Consider the following 21,822-nt stretch of genomic DNA (forward strand, 5'->3'; position numbering starts at 1 on the left):
ACCCCTGATTTTGAGATACAGCATGGAACAGACCCTTCAAGCCATGCCACCCAGCAACCTCCATTTTAACCCGAGCCTAATCATGGGAGAATTTACCATGACCAACTAACCAGAATATCTTTGGACTGTGGGAGGAAACCAGAGCAGCCGGAAAAAATCCATACATCCCACTGAGGGGATGTACAGACTTCTTACAGATGTCATCAGAATTGAGCTTCAAACTCCGACACCTGGAAGTGTAATAGTGTCCCACTAACCACTACGCTACCACGGTGCCCATGTTGACACCCAGGAACTTGACACTGCTCCCCCTTTCCACTGGTGATCCCTTGATGAGGACTGGTAGGTGTTCCCTCGACTTCCTCTTCCTGAAGTCCATAATCAATTCCTTGGTCTTACTGATGTTGAGTGCAAGATTTGCTGTTGACCACTCAACCAGCTGATCTATCTTGCTCCTGTACGCCTCCCTGTCACTCTGAAATTCTACCAATAATAGTTGTGTCATTGGCAAATTTATAGATGGTGTTTGAGCTATGCCTAGCCACACAGTCGGTGTAGAAAGAGTAGAGCAGTGGGCTAAGCACACATCCTTGAGGTATGCCAGTATCGACTGCAAGGAGGAGATGTCATTTCCGATCTACACAGACTGTGGTCTTCTGATGAGGAAGTCAAGGATCCAGTTGTAAGGGGAGGTACAAAGGCCCAGGTTTTAGAGCTTACTGATTAGAACTGAGGGTATGATTGCGTTGAACGCCGAGCTGTAATCAAAAAACAGCAGCCAGACATAGGCATTACAATTGTCCAAGTAATCCAAGGCCGAGTAGAAAGCCAGTAAGATTGCATCTGCTGTAAACCTAAAGTGGCAAAAGCAAATTGCAGTGGGTCCAGGTCCTTGCTTAGGCAGGGATTGATTCTAGCCATAACCAACCTCTCAAAGCACTTCATCATTGTAGAGATGAGTGAAACTGCTTCATCAATGTCGGCCTTCACCAAGAAATTGGCTTCCATGACAACACATCAGTACCTCCAATCACCAAGGTACAAATGCAAATGTTATTTTTGTAAAAGTTATACTGTGGGAGCAGGTTCACTAAGGAACTTTATTTTGAAATGCTTAGGGCAAGGCCTGTTCTCTTCTATGGAGCAAATAAATCAACATCGAAGATCAGCCTCTGCACATGCAAACACTGGATCTTGGTTCTGAATTGAAGCTCCCTTTTTCCTCTGCACGAAATACCTTCCTTACTCAAACAGATAATGCTATTCCAATTATCAAATTCCCAGCTAAGCACATTTCTACATGCTATTGAAACAAATACTATAATATTCCAGTATGTACCATTTGTCAGTCAGACAACATCGATTTACTTTGAAACTAAAAATACAGGCAGATTAGTTTTACATTAAGAAATTAATTATAAGTTGAAGATCAATTTAATACAAGTGTTCAGAATCTGGAATCCATCATAAGTGATGTTGCAGAATTAGATTCATCAAGGTATTCACAAGAAAACTGAGAACCTAAGAGGAGAAAAGTGTAGTTCTATAGGGAGAGGGACCAGAGAAAATTATGCTTGCATAGAGTCAGCTGAATCTCTTCTTTCAAGATTTTTAAAAATGTAATTTTGTACACTGTTTCATACAACAGTATTAAATCGACCTTTGCCAGTGCCTAACAAATGATGACGAAAATTCCATAAATGACGTCCAACACAAGTGGGAAAAAAACTGGTAACATACAAAATTGGGAATGTATATAATTTTAAAATACAGATGTTTAGTTGCCACAATAAACTGGGCTATAAAAATGAATCTATCAACGTAGAATGTACATAAACAAATGCCATCAACACTCCTGGGAATTTTTAAACACGAATAGATTTCGGGAAGCAGAATTTTCAACATGAAATTTACATCAGTTCAACATTAGTTCGCCTTCTCCACCCTGTTCACAATCTCAGCAATAATTTGCTACTTAGCTTCATCAGCGAAGCCGAGTCCATGTCCTCGATTTCGCTTTCATTACGGACCTTTAAGTGACTCAGCAACTTCATTCGCAGAATCGCGACAATCGGGTCAAGCCCACAGTCAAGTTATCTGCGGTGCCCGACTCCCCGATCTGCCGGTGTCTGCCGCGTTACTACGAACAGAACGGCAGTGAGAGTCCGGGGAAGCCCGGTTGCCCAGGGCCCAGCACCGTGCAGCCATGCCCACGGCAGGCCCAAACCCCAATTATCAACCCCCACACCCAACTCTCAAAACCATTTCCCTGCTAGACGGCTCAATTGCATCCCAAATAAACCCACCGTGCCCATCTACTCACCCCGGTACCAATGGAGCTCATTCCGGACCAAGAATATAACAAGAATCTAACTCAAACCGCCGCTTCCCTTTCCACCGGTCCGACCGCTTCACCAATAACGTGCATTCTGATTGGACGCGGGCCGCAAACCCCCGCGCCTATTAACAGCACGTACACGCTGGGGCCGAACTGACGCCTGACGGGAGGAAATCCCAGGCCGGAGCAAAGTGCCTGCGATGTTTGAAATCCTCTGGAGGAAAATGTACTGACTGCATTCAATTTCTTGTAGTCAATTTTATGAATAAGATTGTCAGTCGATGAGAACTAGACAACCTTACAGGCAGGTATCCTTGTTTCAGAGAAATCTGAGGCAGCAGAGATGCGGTAAATCTGCAGCAATGCGCACAGAATGCTGGAAGAACTTTGAGAATCAGGCAGCATCTGTGGAGAGAAATGAACACAGTCTTGATGAAGTGCCTCGGCCAGAAACGTCGACTGTTTATTCCCCTACTGCCTGACTTGCAGGGTTCTAACTGCATTTTGTTTCAGAAAAATATAGTTCGGATTTCTAAACGATACTTATTTCCTCCCAGAAATTGCTTGTGTTACTGCGTCTTCGTTTTCATTCATGAACACAAGAAAATAGGAGCAGCAATAGGACATCGGGCCCATAAAACCTGCGTCACTATTTACTATGATAACATCTGATCTCTATTTCTGTTCTGTGAGAGTTCTCCAAACCTCTGTATTTCTCGACCTGTCAAATAGTTAGTCACCTCCATTTTAAGTATTTATAATAATCTAGGTAGTACTCTGATGGAAAAATTTCTGTGTCTCAGTTTTAAATGGCACTTCTAATTACGACATCTTTAAGACTCTTCCAGTAGTGAAAAATATTGAAATAACTATGCTGCTGGGCCACTTTAAGATAATTTATGTTTGAATAAGCTCACCTCATTTTTTTTAAACTCCAAGGTATACAGGCCCAAATTGTTTCGTCACTTTTTATCTGAAAGTCCTCTTATTCCAGGAATTAGACTAATGAGCTTCCTTAGTACGTCCTGTAATATTTAAACTTTTTTTTTAGGTAAAGAAACCAAAACAATATTCTAGGTAGAACTTCAACACCCTGTGCAATTGTAACAAAATTATCTTGTTCCAAAACTTCAACCCCTTTGAAAAGAAGGAAAAACACCATTTCCATTCTTCACTATTTGTTGGACCTGCCTGTTAGCTTTTTTTGTGCTTCAGACACAAGAATACTGTACCTTGATCTCTCTGTATTTAACTTGCTTTATACTCTTATCACTATTTAGATACTTGCTTTTAGATTTCCCTTATCAAAGTGCATAACCTCATATTTCACCACATTCCCCACATTAAACTCTATTTGCTAATGTTCAGCCCACTCACTCAATCTATCTACACTCAGTAGCCACTTTATCAGGTTCAGAGTGAAACCTCTCTGGTCTACTGCAGCTTATCCTCTTCTGCACACCACTGGTTATCTGAGTTACTGTTAGTTTGAACCAGTCTGACCATTTTCCTCTGACCTCTCTCATTAAGAAGGCATTTATGCCCACAGAGCTGCTGCTCACTGGATGTTTTTAGCACAATTCTCAGTAAACTGTAGAGACCATTGTGTGGAAAATCCCAGGAAATCACCAGCTTCTGAGATAATCAAACCACCTCATCTGGCACCAACAATCATTCTACACTCAGTCACTTAGATCACATTTCTTCCATTTTAAAGTTTGGTTTGAACAATAACTGACCTTCTTCTGACTTTTAATGGTGGTTGGCAATCCAATCCAATTACCACCACCAACTGGACTGGAGTGTGGTGTAGAGAATTGGGGGAAAACCCTTAATACTTTCTTCAAATGAAAGCTAAATTACCCCAGAAAACCCTATAGATTGTAAGTAGTGAAAAATGATACTGTGAATTAAAGTAATTCCCATAACTTAACAAATTTTTAAAATGAAAACTATCAAGTCCCAAAGATTGTAATGAAGCCTGCATTTGATTTCTTTCAACCTTATATGCTTCACACTGTAATAATATATCTTCATTTCATAATGATGACAAGATCTATACAACCCAGAATGATGTTTCCCCAAGATACAATGAATAATTAAGCATCGTGTGCCCAATTTCAAGTCATGTCAACATAATTCCTTCCCTTCTTGTTTTACCCCCTTTTCCCATCAACCCAGCAGTTTTGTGTATTCTATAAAGGGGTCTCCTCTTATGCCCACTACCCCACATGTATTGCTACAACCCCCTTTTTCTTAGCCACACCGACCCCTTAGCTTCTGATTTGCCAAGTGGAAGGACTATGTCTACTGTTGAGTTTTTAAACAGCTTTTTTAGCTAAATAATCAACCCGCTCATCCCCCTCAACGGCTCTATGTGCAGGGATCCACAAGAAGCAAACATGTAAACTAATACTTTGAATATGAAATAATGTTTGATGAGCTTCCAACAGTAAATCTGACCTATTGCTAGAATGACCTGTTCTAAGACTCATCAAAACTGAAAAGGAATCTGAAGAAATTGCAACTTTGTAAGGACAAATTTCCTCCATCCACTATAAGCCCAAAGTGATGGTAACCAATTCAGCTGTTTATACTGATATATGGTTGGTAAGTAGTTTCTTTATTGTTACCCGTAATTCAAGCTCAAAAACAGCCACACCTACATTCCCAGTTAAATTATCTTTTGATCCCTCTGTAAGAATGGTTAACAATATAATTTTCCTTAATATATTGAAGAACCAACAGATTCAGGCATAACAGAATCCTTAGATTTTATTAAATTGTGTAACCTAAAATCGACTAAGGTCATTGGAAAAAACAAGACGGGTTACCGAGAAACTACAGTGGGACATATTGCATGATCCAACAAGCCCATATTCCTAGCATGATAAGAATCTAGCCACCCAAAACTAAAAACACTCTTCTTCTGATGTTCCCAACAGTCCTCCAAACACACCTTTAACAAAATGATCATTTGATAAACTCTTCTCAGGCTTCCAGCCAGGTACAGGTATGGATTATAACTGACATTTTGATGACAATCTCTGCCATCTTCTTCGGGGATGATGCTTGGACATATCTAGTCCGATGATAGAAATTGTACCACTGACACTTAAGGAGATTGACCATATAATTTAAAATCAAGCGCAAGCCTATTAATCCTCTTTGTAAAACACATAACTTGAGTTTTAGCTACTGAAATCTTAAATCCCACTGTTCAACCTTGCTAATCACTAATTGCACCCTATATAGTAAAATAGAAATTTCTACCTCCTCCATAAAGCTTCATCATCTGCATATAGTGATTTACTGACCTCAGGACCTACCTGAGAGAAAATATCACTAATCATAATATTAGATAATGCTGCCTTATGGTAACCTATTCTTTATCTCATAGAAACCCAAGTATACCTTGCCTACCCTCACCTACATAGATCGGTCCAAATAAAAAAATCACAGAAAAGATATACAATTCCCCTCACTCCTAATTTCCATAATTTAATCAAACATCCTTCCTTCCACAATATCTCACGTCTTTTCAATATCAAAAAGCACTGCAGTTACAATTTCTTTATTTGCCTGTGCTTTCCTAATATCATCTTCCAAACATAAAACTGAATCAAATGGCATTCTACCCTTCTGAAATCCACTCCGATAAAATGCTATATCACCCCTCTTTTCCAAAATATAATTCAAAAGTTCTATTACCAAACATTCCATAAGTTTACATAAATGAAACATTAATGATAAAAGGCCTATAACTTGAGGGATCCAATGGAAGTTTCCCAGGTTTTAGACTAGGCACTACTACTGCCATTTTCCTTGAGGAACGAAGATGGCCTAACTTTCAAATAAGATTCAAAAATTTTAATATCTCAAGAGAGTTGTCAATCACATGTCTAATCATACAATAACATATATCATCCTTTCCCAGAGACATCTGACCTGCATTAATAATAGCCTTTTCAAATTCATACAAAGAGAACTCATCAGTAATACTATTATTGCTACAGCTGGCTTCCAGCACATCAGGTATTCACTTAGAATCTTATCTCTACTTCTGCACTTAAATTATCTTGATTATAAATTGCAGCAAATGACCTAGCCAGTAACACAACCTTCCCTATGTCATTACCAATCATTTTACCTTCATCAGTCAATACTGGAATATTATTATCCTGATGAATCCCACCCATTTTCTTAATCGTTCCCCAAACATCACCAAGTTTAATATCCCTTCCAACATTATCATGATATGACCTCCAGTAAACCTTCATCACTCTCCTCACTGCAGCCAGTGCACTTTTATACTTAGAATCACTTGGAGATTAATAATTCTTAACTTTCCTAAATGCCTCATTTCACTCCCTAATTGCCTCTGCACACTCCTCAGTCCACCATAGTGCAGCCTTTCACCTATTATGCCGTTTTTAATAGAAATCAGTTTGATGAATAATGTGACATAACCTTTCATTACAAAAATCTACATTATCCTCAACATTCAGCCCCGAGAGACATTCTTCACATAAAACCTTAAACTTCTCCCAATTTATTTTACCAAAATTCCACCTCCTAAAACTGGCCTCCTGCACCTATATAAATCCAAACCCAAACTTATAAATGTAGGGAAATGATCACTCCCCAAATGTTTCATCACCCATAACATCCCACATACTCACTCCAGCCAGTATGTTTGAAACTAAAGTTAAATCTACAGCAGTTTCAGAACCACTATGAACATTAAATCATGTACCCCTCCCTTCCATCATTAAGACACGAGATGAGAAATATATAAAAATTCTTCTGCAATCACTCCAAAAACTCCCACCCTTCCCCTCCATCACTAGAAATCATCCCAATATTATGTATCTTTTTCCAGACCTAGATTCAACATCATTCCACACTCTCCCAAACACCCCATTTCCAGTTCATTTTCCAGATCCTCCCTTTACCTGAACCTACATTATTTCCAACATCCCCACACCACTCACAGTCCAACACCACCAACCAGCACACATCAAGCCAACTCTAAACAGGAAGGACCCCTTTCAACTGACCCCCTTGACCATGTCTGCAGGTTTTAATGCCTCCACATGATTGGCTGATTAGATATTTGCATTAATGAGTAGGTGTAGCGGTTACCTAATAAAGGTGCCATTAAATCCCACTGCAGAATCATAGTACCCTTGTCACAACATGCCCTTTCACTGATTTTTGTATCATTGCAAATTTGGAAAATGTACATACTTTTCCTTCCTCCAGGTAAATAGTGAACAATTGTGAGCCAAAAACTGATTGCTACAGTACTCTACTACTTGCTTACTTCCTGTCTGAAAAAGACAATTTATCCCAATTCTGTTTTCTTTCAAACTGCTAACTTTCAGTCCATACTAACAAACTTCTTCTAATGGGCTTTTAACTTATGCACCAGCTTAATAGTAGTACATTGACAAATGCCGTTTGAAAATCTAAATGCACTGCAAGTGTTAGACCTCCTGTTACATCCTCAAAGAATTTGAGCAACTATGCCAAATATAACTTACCTAACAAAACCATGTTGATGAGGTGTAATTGTGTTAGAATCTCCTAAATGATCATCTATTTCCTCTTTGATTATTGACTGCAGCATCCTACCAGTAAAGTCATACTCAATAATGTCTTCTTAAAGTCCATCACCAACTCCTTTGTTTATCGCTGTTGAGCCGCACTGCAGATGATTCAGCTTGCACCATTTGACTAAGTCCTCCACTAGGGCCCTGTATTCATCCTCCCGTCCCCCCTTGATACACCCAACTATTGCTGAATCATCAGAGAATTTCTGCAGATGACATGACTCAGTGTTGTATCTAAAGTCCGAGGTGTACAGGGCAATCAGAAAGGGAGCCAATACAGTCCCCTGGGGGGCCCCAGCACTGCTTTTAGACATGTCTGACACACAGCTCTGAAGCGGCTCAAACTGTGGTCGTGCATATATCAAGGGCATGAGATGAATAGTCCTTGAAATTAAGTTCATAGGTTGCATAGGTCCTTGTAAGTGCAACAAGTGCTACACATGCCCTTACACTTCCTCCCTCACTACCAATCAGGGCCCCAGACAGTCCTCCCAGGTGAGGTGACACTTCACCTCTGAGTCGGCTGGGGTGATATACTGCGTCCGTTGCTCCCGATGTGGCCTCCTATATATTGGCAAGACCCAACGCAGACTGGGAGACCGTTTTGCTGAACACCTATACTCTGTCCGCCAGAGAAAGCAGGATCTCCCAGTGGCCACACATTTTAATTCCATCTCCCATTCCCATTCTGATGTTTATCCACGGCCTCCTCTACTGTAAAGATGAAGCACACTCAGGTTGGAGGAACAACACCTTATATTCCGTCTGGGTAGCCTCCAACCTGGTGGCATGAACATTGACTTCTCAAACTTCCGCTAATGCCCCACCTCCCCCTCGTACCCTATCCGTTATTTATTTATATACACACATTCTTTTTCTCTCTTTTTTCTTCCTCTGCCCCTCTCACTATACCCCTTGCTCATCCTCTGGGCTTCCCCCCTCCCCCTTTTCTTTCTCCCTAGGCCTCCTGTCCCATGATTCTCTCATATCCCTTTTGCCAATCACCTGTCCAGCTCTTGGCTCCATCCCTCCCCCTCCTGTCTTCTCCTATCATTTTGGATCTCTCCCTCCCCCTCCCACTTTCAAATCTCTTACTATCTCTTCTTTCAGTTAGTCCTGACGAAGAGTCTGGGCTCAAAACGTCGACTGTACCTCTTCCTAGAGATGCTGCCTGGCCTGCTGCGTTCACCAGCAACTTTGATGTGCCTTGCTTGAATTTCCAGCATCTGCAGATTTCCTCGTGTTTGTGTTCATAGGTTGCGAGGACAGTTCAGCGATGGGGGCAAGTGAAGTTGAGTGAAGTTATCCCCTCTGGTTCAAGAGCCTGATGGTTGAGGGGTGATAACTGTTCTTGAATGCTGGTAGTGTGAGCCCCGAGACTCCTGGACCTCCCTGATGACAGCAGCAAGCGAGAGAAGAGCATGACCTGGGTTGTAGGGGTCCATAATGATGGATTCTGCTTTCCTGCCACAATGCTACGTGCATATGTGTTCAAAGGAGGGGAGGGTTTAACCCATGACGGACTGGGCTGTATCCACTGCTTTTTGGCTTTTTGTAAGATTCTCTGTTCAAGAGTATTGTATTGGTGCTTCCATACCAGTCTGTGATGCAGCCAGTCAATATACTCGCCACTGCACATCTATAGAAATTTGATGAAGTTGTAGACGTCATGCCGAATGTTTGCAAACCTCTAAGGAAGTGCTGTTATGCTTTCTTCGTGATTGCACTTACATGCTGGGGCCGGGGCAGGCTTTCTGAAATGGTAGCACCAAGGAATTTAAAATTGCTCACCTTCTCCACTTCTGATCCCCGCTAAGGACTGACTCATGGACCTACGGCTTCTTCCTCCTGCAGTCAACAACCTTGGTCTTGCTGACATTAAGTGGTTGTTGTTGTGGCGCCACTCAAACAGATTTCCAGTCTCCTTCCTATATGCTGATTGGTCACCACCTTCGATTCGGCCAACCACAGTACTGTCATCGGCAAACTTAAATATGTCATCGAAGCTGTACTTAGCCACAGTCATACGTGTAAAGCGAGTAGAGCAGCGGTCTAAGCACACAGTCTTGTGGTGCACCTGTGCTGATGGACATGTAGAGGAGATGTTGCCAATTCGAAATAACTGGGGTCTGCAAGTGAGGAAATGGAGGGTCCAATTGGACAGGGGGGTATTGAGGCCAAGGTCTTGATATTGATTAGTTTTGAAGGGATAATAGTATTGAGTGCCAAGCTGTAGTCGATAAAGAGCATCCTGATGTGTGCACCTTTACTGCCCAGATGTTCCAGAGCTGAGTGAAGAGCCAATGAAATGGCACTAGCCGTGGACCTGATATGCCGATAAGCAATTTGGAGCAGATCCAAGTCGCTTTGCAGGGAGGATTTGATATGTTACGTCACCACCCTCTCAAAACACATTCACTGTGGTGTAAATGCTACTGGATGATAGCCATTGAGGAAGTTTACCAAGTTCTTCTTAGGCATTGGTATAATTGAAGCCTGTTTGAAGTAGGTGGGCACCTGAGACTGCCGAAGCAAAATCTTAAACATCTCGGTCAACACTCCAGCCACGGTCAGGTACTCCATCTGGGCTGGATATTTTCCGTGGGTTCACCCTCCTGAACAATGCTCTCACGTCAGCATCAGAGACTGAAATCACAGGGTTATCGTGGGCTGTGCGAGTGCGTTTTGATGGTCAAAATGAGCATTGAACTCATCTGGAAGTGTTGTCTTCTTGTCACCTATGTCACAAACCCGAGAATACCTGCAGTGCTGGAAACCTAAAGGAAGACACAAAATGCAAACCTGCAGGCCAGGCAACATCTATGGAAAAGATGAAACGTTCGACAGGTCCTAATGAAGGGTCTCGGCCTGAAACATCGACTATTTTCCATAGATGCTACCTGGCCTGCTGAGTACCTCCAGCGCTTTGTGTGTCACCTATGTCGCTTGATTTCACTTTGTAGGAGGTGACAGCATTCAAGCCCTGTCACAGCTGTTGAGCATCCTTCAAGTTCAGCCTGGAATTGCCATTTCCCCCGTAAGATGGCTTTCTGGAGATCGTACCTGGACCACTTGTAACCTTCTTAGTCACCAGACTTGAATGCTTTCGATCTGCCCTCAGCAGATTGCGATCTCACGGCACACGCAGGGCTTCTGGTTGGTGAAGACAGAATGATTTTGTGGGAACACACTTGTCTACTTTTATAAAGTCCGCGACGACCGTGGTGTATTCATTCAGATCCACAGATGATTCCTTGAACACGGCTCAGTCCACCGACTGGAAGCAATCCCGTAGCCATCCCTCTGCCTCTCGCGACCACCTTTTTATTGTCACACTCTGGTTCCTTGTTCCCCAGCGTCTGCCTGCATGCAGGTAAGAGGACAACCCAGTGATCAGATTTCCCGAAATGCGGTCTGTGCACGGAATGGTAGGCATTCCCAATCTTAGTACAGTATAGCTCTGTTGCAATCTCAGCTGACTGACAGCATTTTGATTTACGTAGGCTCTGAGTCCCACAACTAACCCACAAATTTAAAAACAGTTCTCGCGCTTAGAGGAAGATGATCGAGGCACTTTCTGTGTTGAGGCACCAATCAGGCCCCAAAGGTGCCATATGAGAAAGCTTCGACATATTATTCGGGCTTAATTTTATTTTAACTGTTATTTAATCACATTAGGTCATCTGATCTCCCTGTATCAGAGATATTTCCTTAGTTCTCTTTTTTTTCTGCGACCGACAACTAACATGAAGAAGAGTTTGCAATATCAATTGTTTCTCCTGTTTTCGCAAATAAAACGAAGTGAGGCGTTTTATGTTTAATGAAACCGGTAACACATTTTATTCAACTCCAAAACCTAAACACAAAAACGCACTGAAACTTCTTACGTAAAACGTCATCACGTCAGACACCAGCCTCTTAAAGCGAAACCCCAGCTCAATAGCAGTGTTTGTGAATTATGTATATTTCTCCCAATTATGTTACCCTACACTCTTTCTACAAATACCTACTAATTAGCTGTTTTCAGTATTTTATGATTTCTAAATACGATAGATACTGGAAATCTTAAATTAAAATAATATTTAAATATTAGTAAATCAATGTTCTTTATTCTCATTTTAAAAATACAGACGATAAACTGAGAATGAAAGATATTAAAAACAACAGCGCCCAACGTGGGGCTCGAACCCACGACCCTGGGATTAAGAGTCCCATGCTCTACCGACTGAGCTAGCCGGGCTCTGAATACGAAGTTCAGCGCACTATTCTAATAAGATGCTTATGATGTCATTGCGTACGATAGTTTCCTGATCTTTAGATTCTGATTCGGACAGAATTTTAATTTGTGTCCTCAGCTGTTCTGATGTCGCCGCTAGGATATTGCCGGTGGTCTTTAGCCCGTGTGAATGATGGAGCATGAAATAAATATTGCGAGAGAAAAATACTAAAAATTAAATGTTTAAAACAAGCAGTAGTTAAGCTTCTCACGGAAGAAAAAGTAAGTCCTTCGAGCCGGAATCGAACCAGCGACCTAAGGATATCTCTGTACGTCCTACAGTCCTCCGCTCTACCAGCTGAGCTATCGAAGGCCTGGGAAAGTTCTTGCTCAGAAGAATTTAAGAAGGATGAAGCCAACTCATTTCTATTCAGTGTGTTGCACAATAGTTTTTGATTGATTTATCTAAGAATGTGCTACTCTTTGCAAACTGCTGTTTGTTCGTTTAATAATTAATTGTAGTCAAATTACACTATTTTTGTACATACTACTAGAATTTTAAATCTAAATACCGAACATAAATTTGATTTTCCCCATCTTCGAAAGATTGTTGTTTTCCTAATACTTTGTAGATTTTGCTGTTGTTGCTGTATTATCACAAACCAATACACTAAAAGGCCGCTTCAACTCATTCTTTTTCAGTAGATCATTCTAATCCAGTTTCCATTCCCCCCCCCTCCCCCACCACCCCGCCACACCTTAGATCTGCAGGGTACAGGTTCATAAATCCTTCCCTGCCAAAAAAAATGTCTGGAGCATAATCTAGCAAAACCAACTCATCGTACAGGCAAGGACAAAAGATCCTGTGTGAACCCACTATAGTCCAGACACTGGCCAATATTTCCGAATAAACTATACATAATATGAAGGCTTTCAGTGAGTTGTTCCATCTCCTACACTCCCCCTACCTCTAGGAGTTCCAGGAGCCAATTTTCCACAGGGTTCAACTGAGTCTCCACCGCGCTTCAAAGTTAAGATAGCAATTCACACGACAAGCAAACATCTATGGTACTAAAGTATACAAGCAGGAAGGAATGTCCTTGGGATCCTCAACACTAACCACTAATCGCAAGAAGTTTCATGGTGTCAGGTCAAACGCGAGCCATGAAATATCCTCTGATTATCACCTACTACCTTTCCTCAGTTAGAGCTAATCCATGTTGAACAATAATAGAAGTAGAAAGGGCGGGAAATGTATTTCGGAGCAAAATTCCAATACTAAGAACAGCTTGATAGTAATGCCATTCTGAAAATACCGACACCTCCATCACTCAGGATACGGGCAGCAGGTGGATAGAAATATAGATGCACGAAAATGTTACATAGGGGTTTTTCTTTAAGTCACGTAGCATCCTAACTTGTGTCTGTCGTCACAACAGATCACCAGCAGCTGCCATTTCAATGGCTTTTCACTCAGCGCTGGAAGATCTGGACAGTGAAATGCATACGTCAGGATGCTCCTCGTTGACTTAGTTCAGCATTCAACAGTATCATCCCCTCAAAACTAATCTGTAAGCTTCAAGTCCTAGGCCTCAATACCTTCTTGTGCAACTGGATCTTTGATTTCCTCACTTGCAGACCCCAGTCAGTAGGGATCGTCAACAACATCTCCTCCACAATCTCCATCAGCACAGGCGCACCACAAGGCTGTGTGCTTAACCCCCTGCTCTCGCTTAATATTTTTGACTGTGAGGTTAGTCACAGCTCCAGTGCCATACTTAAATTTCCTGACTACACTTCTGTTGTTGGCCGAATCAAAGCTGGTGATGAATCACCATATAGGAGGGAGATTGAAAATCTGGCCGAGTGGTGCCACAACAACCACCTCCCACTCAATGTCAGCGAAACAAGGAGCTGATTATTGACTACAGGACTACATTGACTAATACTATTGTATAGTGACTTTGGAATGATACCAGTTGGAGATACTACTATTGGGATAATGTATACCTGTCATAAGGCGGTGGCTGGGATGGGACCCAAGTGCAAGACACAGACACTGAAGTACTAGGGACAGGACTAGAATACAGGGCAATGGCAAGGACATGGACATGAAAACCAGGAACCCGGAACAGGACTGGACAAGAGAGCTAGGCGCCTGGGCTTGGACTCCGAGCCAGAGACTGGACAAGGACCCAGTACCTGGGTCTTGCCTCTGGCTCGGACCCCAGAACTAGGCAAGGACGAGGCTTGGCTGGCAGGCAGGTCGAGGCTGGAGTCTTAGAGAATTGAGGCGAGGTGAGGCTGGAGGCAGACTTGAGGCTGGAGGCAGGAGACTTGAGGCGAGGCTGGAGACTGGAGGCAGGAGGCTTGAGGTGGGGCGAGGCTGGAGGCAGGAAACAGGAGATGAGGCGAGGCTGGAGGCAGGAGACGAGGCGAGGCTGGAGGCAGGAGACTTGAGGCGAGGCGAGGCTGGAGGCAGGAGACTTCAGGTGAGGCTGGAGGCTGGAGACGAGGCGAGGCTGGAGGCTGGAGACAAGGCGAGGCTGGAGGCAGGAGACGAGGCGAGGCTGGAGACGAGGCGAGGCGAGGCTGGAGGCAGGAGACTTGAGGCGAGGCTGGAGGATGGAGGCAGGAGACTTCAGGCGAGGCTGGAGACGAGGCGAGGCGAGGCTGGAGGCTGAAGACTTGAGGCGAGGCTGGAGGCTGGAGGCAAGAGACTTGAGGTGAGGTGAGGCTGGAGGCTGAAGACTTGAGGTGAGGCTGGAGGCAGGAGGCTTGAGGTGGGGCGAGGCTGGAGACTTGAGGCGAGGTGAGGCTGGAGGCTGGAGACTTGAAGCGAGGTGAGGCTGGAGGCTGGAGACTGGAGATTTGAGGCGAGGCTGGAGGCAGGAGACATGAGGCAGGGCGAGGCTGGAGGGAGGAGACTTGAGGTGAGGCGGGAGGCAGGAGACTTGAGGTGAGGCTGGAGGCTGGAGACGAGGCGAGGCTGGAGGCTGGAGGCAGGAGACATGAGGCGAGGCTGGAGGCAGGAGACGAGGCGAGGCTGGAGACGAGGCGAGGCTGGAGGCAGGAGACATGAGGTGAGGCTGGCGGCTGAAGGCAGGAGACTTGAGGCGAGGCGAGGCGAGACCCTAAATTTTTTAGAATTCTGACTCTAAAACTGGATCAGACATGTATTTATAGTAAGGTAGGGTGTCTTTTATGAGTTTCCATTTTAAAGCAAGATTCTGGTGAATGATGCTTGCCACTTGATTGTGTTGTGTCAGTAATCAGATTGAGTTAAACTGCTGCAGGATCCTGTAATGTGTTAGATTGTTTCTAGTTCCCTTGGTATTTTTTGCATTTATCATCTTCAATTTGTTGGTCTTTTATTATGTATTTTTGATAGTTTTTTTGTGTTAACCATCTCATTGTCATGGTCCGGTCCGTGAAGTCCGTATTCCAGTTCACGGTCCGGTCCATTGACCCTTGCTCCAGGTTTTCCTGTCTACCCTGTTTCTGTTCTTGTTGAGTTCTAATTGAGGCAGCTGATGCTCAGTGGGGCTGGCTGCATAAATACCTCCAGAGACCAGGGTGTGGTTGCTGGATTGTTCTTGTCCTTACTCCTTGTATCCTTTGCTCTGCCTTCTGTTTCCTTGCCTGAAGCCTTGCCTGGTCTTGATGGTAACTCTCACCTCGTCTCACCTTCAGTCTTGTCCTGTAGCCACCCCGTACCTAGCTCCATTCCTGTCACTTGCCTCTGCCGGGTAAGTCAGGCTGTCTTGCCATTACCCTGCGGCTGGTTCTGTCCCTTCCTGTCCCTAGCCTCCGTCGGGTAAGTCAGGTCGTCTTGCCATTACCTATGGTTGGTTCTGTCCCTTTCCTGTCCCTAGCCTCTGACGGGCGGTGTTCCGTGCCCTGCCCAGGACAAGTCTCCAGCCTCCTGCCTCCAGCCTCGCCTCATCTTCTGCCTCCTGCCTCGCCTCAAGTCTCTAAGACTCCAGCCTCATCCTGCCTGCCAGCCAAGCCTCGTCCTTGCCTAGTTCTGGGGTCCGAGCCAGAGGCAAGACCCAGGTACTGGGTCCTTGTCCAGTCTCTGGCTCGGAGTCCAAGCCCGGGCTCCTAGCTCTCTTGTCCAGTCCTGTTCCGGGTTCCTGGTTTTCATGTCCATGTCCTTGCTCTCACCCTATATCCTAGTCCTGTCCCTAGTCCTTCAGTGTCTGTGTCTTGCACTTGGGCCCGTTCCCAGCCACCGCCCTATGACACTCATCCTGTTTCTGGGAAGAGAACTTCAACTCTGAACTGGGTGTTCAACACATTCTTATCAACAGCTACTTTGGTCAAATCATGGAGATGTCTTTCATGGAGGGTCATGCTCTTCTATTGGTTAACTTTTTCTTCTTTAGTGATAATTTCATTCTTCTGGGTTGTGCTTTCGTTTTAAGTTCAGTGGTGAGTACTTCTTATCAGAATTACATATGCTTGCATGGAGTGCTGAATCCTGAATAAAAAATTATCAAAAAAAAAACCAACAGATCAAGATGATAAATGCATGAAATGCCAAGAGAACCAGAAACAATCCAACACATTACAGGATCCTGCAGTAGTTTAACTCAATTGATCACTTACTATTATATTATAGCAATACAGTCCCACAGGGGACTATATTGGCTCCATTCCTGTTCACACTTTGCATTTTCAATACAACAGAGTCATGTCGTCTGCAGAAATTCTCTGATGATTCAGCAATAGTTGGGTGTATAAATGGAGGATGGGAGGATGAATCAGGGCCCTGGTGGAGGACTTTGTTAAATGATGCAAGCTGAATCATCTGCAGCTCAACATTAGTAAGACAAAGGAGATGGAGATGGACATTAGGATGACTGAGCCTGCATTGCTCGGTGTTACTGTTGATGTCGAGGACGTGGATGTGGTGAGGACCTACACATACCTGGGGCTGCACCTACATGACAGACTTGAGTGGAGTGCCAACACAGAGGCTGGATACAAGAAGGGCCAGAGAAGACTGAAGTCCTTTGGAGTATGCAGGCCTCTCATTCACACGTCCTACCAGTCTGTTGTTGCCAGTACAGTCTTCTATGGGGTGGTGTGCTCAGACAAAGGCATCAGCACAGGTGAAGCCAACAGGCTCAAAAAACTGATTAGAAAGACTTGCTCTGTTATAGGAGTCAAACTGGACACACTGGAGGCTGTGTTAGAACAAAGGACCCTACGGAAAATCCTGGCAAATCTGGACAATATTTCTCGCCCTCTGCATGCCATCTTGGCTGAACACAGGAGCACTTTTAGTAATAGACTAAGACAACTGCACTTCTCCAAACAGTGCTATAAGACGTCATTAGGCTCTATAATGAGTCAATCTATAGCCGGGGAAATGATGACCACTTTTTGTTGGACTGTTTGTGGTAACTTGTATTTTTTTATTTTTTGTTCTTTCAACTTCTCTTCTAATACTAATATATGTGCACTTGTAATGCTACAGTGACACTGTAATTTCCTTTGGGATCAATAAAGTATCTATCTTTCTTACAACAAATAGCAGATCAACATAAAGTGATAATTAATGTTTGGTGCAGCACTGCGGGCCGAAGGGCCCGTATTGTGCTGTAGGTTTTCTATGTTTCTAAAAAATACTTAATCTTTATAGACATGTTAAACCAAGTAATACATTGAGTTGCACAAGAGCCAGAAAGAAACCAACCTGAAGACAACGACAATGCTATACAGGAAAATAATGAAGATGCTATCCCCCCCTGCCCCAATGATGAAAATAGAATTACTTCAACAACTGTTCCACAACCTGATGGTAATAGCAACAACTTAAATGTACAGCCTCCACAGAATGCTGTTGATAAAGTTGATCCAGATAAGAATAAAATGGATGACCTGAGCAAGAAAGTTCAGAGAAAAGATCAGGAAATACTAAGGAAATATAATGTCCATACAAAATATGATCAGCCTAACTAAAGCATTGTTGAATTTATACACTAAAACAAAAGCTTGGTGCATACAAAGCCAGACTCAATAGATAATGAAATGCAACAGGTGAAGAAAACAGAATTATCAGTTCAGGAAAAATATAACCATATAACCATATAACAATTACAGCACAGAAACAGGCCATTTCGGCCCTTCTAGTCCGTGCCGAACTCTTACTCTCACCTAGTCCCACCGACCTGCACTCAGCCCATAATCCTCCATTCCTTTCCTGTCCATATATCTATTCAATTTAGCTTTAAACGACAACATCGAACCTGCCTCAACCACTTCTGCTGGAAGCTCGTTCCACACAGCTACCACTCTCTGAGTAAAGAAGTTCTCCCTCATGTTACCCATTAACTTTTGTCCTTTAACTCTCAACTCATGTCCTCTTGTTTGAATCTCTCCACTCTCAATGGAAAAAGCCTATCCACGTCAACTCTATCAATCCCCCTCATAATTTTAAACACCTCTATCAAGTCCCCCCTCAACCTTCTACGCTCCAAAGAATAAAGACCTAATCTCTTCAACCTTTCTCTGTAATTTAGGAGATGAAACCCAGGCAACGTTTTAGTAACACACATCAAAGTTGCTGGTGAACGCAGCAGGCCAGGCAGCACCTCTAGGAAGAGGTACAGTCGACGTTTCAGGCCGAGACCCTTCGTCAACATTTTAGTAAACCTCCTCTGTATTCTCTCAATTTTATTGACATGAAAAAGGTTTATACAGAAATAAAAATGAAGAAGTTTTATACAGAAAAGGTTTATACAGAACATTGAAACTAAATTCAATGCATCAAAATGTTACCAACCCTAGCACAGAATTACCAACAAACACCAAGATAATTAACTTTTGGTCTAATATCCGATCAAACAGATACACAGTCAAGAAGCAAGTTGGATTAGGAAGAAGAAAGAATGCACACACACAATTGAAGACATGCAACCACTTGAAGTTAAAATGAACATACTAAAAGAGGTTATAAAAAATACCCAGAATTGGACAAGTATTGGCAGTAATAATACTCATAATTATTGGTATAAAAATGTACTTGCCTTCATCCATAATTATTAATACATGTCAACAATTTTCTTAAAAATGCTGAAAAGGTGCCTGAATTTTTGAAAGTAAAATATATCTTTTATCTGAAGGAGAAATCACAAATGACCCAACAAAATATCGCCCTATTACTTGCTTACAAACTACATACAAATTTGTAACATCATGCATCTCACATCTAATCACCACTCATTTAGAAAACCACAATATACTTGCAAAAGAGCAGGAAGGGTATGAAAGGATGTAAAGAACAACTGATAATAGATCCCGCAATTCTAAATCAAGCCCGGAGGAAAAGCAGAAATCTTTCATTTTGTTATATTGACTACCAAAAAGCATTTGATTCTGTCCCACACTCATGGTTAATGTAAGTTCTTAATATACTGTATATAAACTACACCCAAGACTTGTGAAATTCCTATAACATCTGATGAATCTTTGGTGTACTATAATCACTCTAACTATTGGCAACCAAAAAAGAACAACCACCATTATCAAAATAAACCATGGCAATTTTCAGGGTGACTCTCTAAGCCCACTATGATTTTGTCTAGCTTTAAACCCACTCTCTAATTTACTGAATCAGACAAAAATAGGGTATCAAATCAAAAACGAATGAATTATACCTTGACGCACCTTCTACACACAGATGATCTGAAATTATACGGTCCTTGATCAGTTAAGCTGAAGCAATTAATTCAAATAGTACGACTATTTTCTAAAGATATAAACATGAACTTTGGACTAGATAAGTGCAGAACATTAAACACAAAGAAAGGTGCAATATAGCTAGCAGAATATAAAACAGAGCAGCCTGATTCAGCATGCCATGCCAACATATGTAATTCTGATAAGAAGTACACACCACTAAACTTATATAAAAGCACAACCCAAAAAAAGAAGAAATTTTCACTAGAGAAGAAAAAGTTAACCGATGGAAGAGCATGACCCTCCATGGAAGACATCCCCATGATCTGAGCATACTAGGTATCAACAACAAAGTATAGAACGCCTGGCTCAGAGTTGAAGACCTCTTCCCAGAAACAGAGGGTTTTCTTGGCAATACAGGACCAGGAAGCTGGTTAACACAAAATAAACTATCAAAAATACATAATAAAAGACCAACAAATTGAAGATGATAAATGCAAAAAATGCCAAGGGAACTAGAAACACTCTAACAAATTAAAAGATCCTGCAGCAGTTTAACTCAATCTGATTACTGACACAAACACAATCAATTGACAAACATCATTCACCGAAATCTTGCTTTAAGAATCAAACTCATAAAAGACACTATACCTTATTATAAATACAAACTGATCCAATTTTAGAGTCAGAGTCCTACAAATTATATTATGACCAATCCATTATTACAGATAGGACAATCCATATAAACTGTCTGGATATACTATTACAGGATAAACAAGTAACTTACTTAATAGATATAGCCACTCCAAACACACACAACGTACAGAAATTAATAAGTGAAAAACACCAGAAATATGCTGACTTTAAAAGTGGAAATTGAAAGCCTCTGGAACATCGTCCTAATAGAAGTATCTACAACTACTATCATTCTAATGTCACCTCACAATAGCATTAAACAATTAGGCCTACTCAGCAATATTTATGTTAATCTTCAGAAAGCCACAATACTATTAAACACCACTAGATTTTTTTAAACCACTAGAATAGTCCAAAAGATCCTAGCAATTGAGAACTGAGTGTGCTAGGCTATGCTGGTACCTCAGGTTTTACCGGCTTCCCCTGAGAGAGAAAAAAAATATTATTATTGTATTTGCGCAGTTTGTTGTCTTTTGCACATTGGCTGTTTGTCCTTCTTGTTGTGTGCGGTCCTTAATTGATTCTATTGTATTTCTTTGTATTTACTGTAAATGCCTGCAGGAAAGTGAATCTCAAGTATATGCACTTTGATAACAAAGTTACTTTCAACTTTGAAATATATCACGCTTCCTTTATCTTCATTGGATCTAAGTCTTAGAATTCCAGTGCAACAGACTGTGATAATACCTTTAGCAGAATGATTGCAACTTTTGTCCTGATGAAGGGTTTGGCCTGAAACGTCGACTTTTTATTATTTTCATAGATGTTGCCTGACCTGCTGAGTTTACTCCAGCATTTTGAGTGTGTTGCTCTGAATTACCAGCGTCGACAGAATCTCTTGTGACTTGCAGTTTTTCACGGCAGCTAATATCCCTCTTCATGAGAGTACTTGATTGGCCTTGAGACTGATGCTCACATCACAAGAAATTATTGGGGGAAAAAAGCTGCTTGGGGTGTGAAATATCTGAATAAATACTGATATTTCCATACAATCAAAAGTCAGATGCCTGATATACCACAGATAAGTCCTTCTAATATAAGGTCCCAGAGCCCGGCTAGCTCAGTCGGTAGAGCATGGGACTCTTAATCCCAGGGTCGTGGGTTCGAGCCCCACGTTGGGCGTTGAGGTTTTTTAAAATAGTTAAACCTACTTTTAATAAAAAAAATTAGCATTTGAATAAAAAGTCTCACTATATGAAACACAGTGATCACATCCTTCATATACAAAGACAGACGATTGTGTCCGGGCAGTGAGAACAAAATATGAA

General features: G+C 42.2%; 1 protein-coding gene and 3 non-coding genes across 4 annotated transcripts in view; 1 reads left to right on the forward strand and 3 right to left on the reverse strand.

The window, feature by feature from the left end:
• The window catches only part of psma3 (proteasome 20S subunit alpha 3), a 36,585-nt gene extending 34,151 nt beyond the window's left edge, over positions 1 to 2,434 (reverse strand). Inside the window, exon 1 of the mRNA XM_072268073.1 lies at positions 2,324 to 2,434. Within this exon, the coding sequence (XP_072124174.1) occupies positions 2,324 to 2,344 (21 nt within the window). The 5' untranslated portion in view covers positions 2,345 to 2,434. The remainder of the gene's footprint in view (positions 1 to 2,323) is intronic.
• A 9,686-nt stretch (positions 2,435 to 12,120) lies between these two features.
• trnak-cuu (transfer RNA lysine (anticodon CUU)) lies at positions 12,121 to 12,193 on the reverse strand. Its single transcript has one exon. It is a non-coding gene; the product is annotated as a tRNA-Lys (tRNA).
• A 263-nt stretch (positions 12,194 to 12,456) lies between these two features.
• On the reverse strand, positions 12,457 to 12,542 carry trnay-gua (transfer RNA tyrosine (anticodon GUA)). Its single transcript is given in 2 exon segments — positions 12,457 to 12,492; positions 12,506 to 12,542. It is a non-coding gene; the product is annotated as a tRNA-Tyr (tRNA).
• Positions 12,543 to 21,603: 9,061 nt separating this feature from the next.
• trnak-cuu (transfer RNA lysine (anticodon CUU)) lies at positions 21,604 to 21,676 on the forward strand. The gene has a single exon. It is a non-coding gene; the product is annotated as a tRNA-Lys (tRNA).
• Positions 21,677 to 21,822: the final 146 nt, after the last annotated feature.

The sequence above is a fragment of the Mobula birostris genome, chromosome 1, assembly GCF_030028105.1.
Source record: "Mobula birostris isolate sMobBir1 chromosome 1, sMobBir1.hap1, whole genome shotgun sequence".
NCBI classification, from domain to species: Eukaryota; Metazoa; Chordata; class Chondrichthyes; order Myliobatiformes; family Myliobatidae; genus Mobula; species Mobula birostris.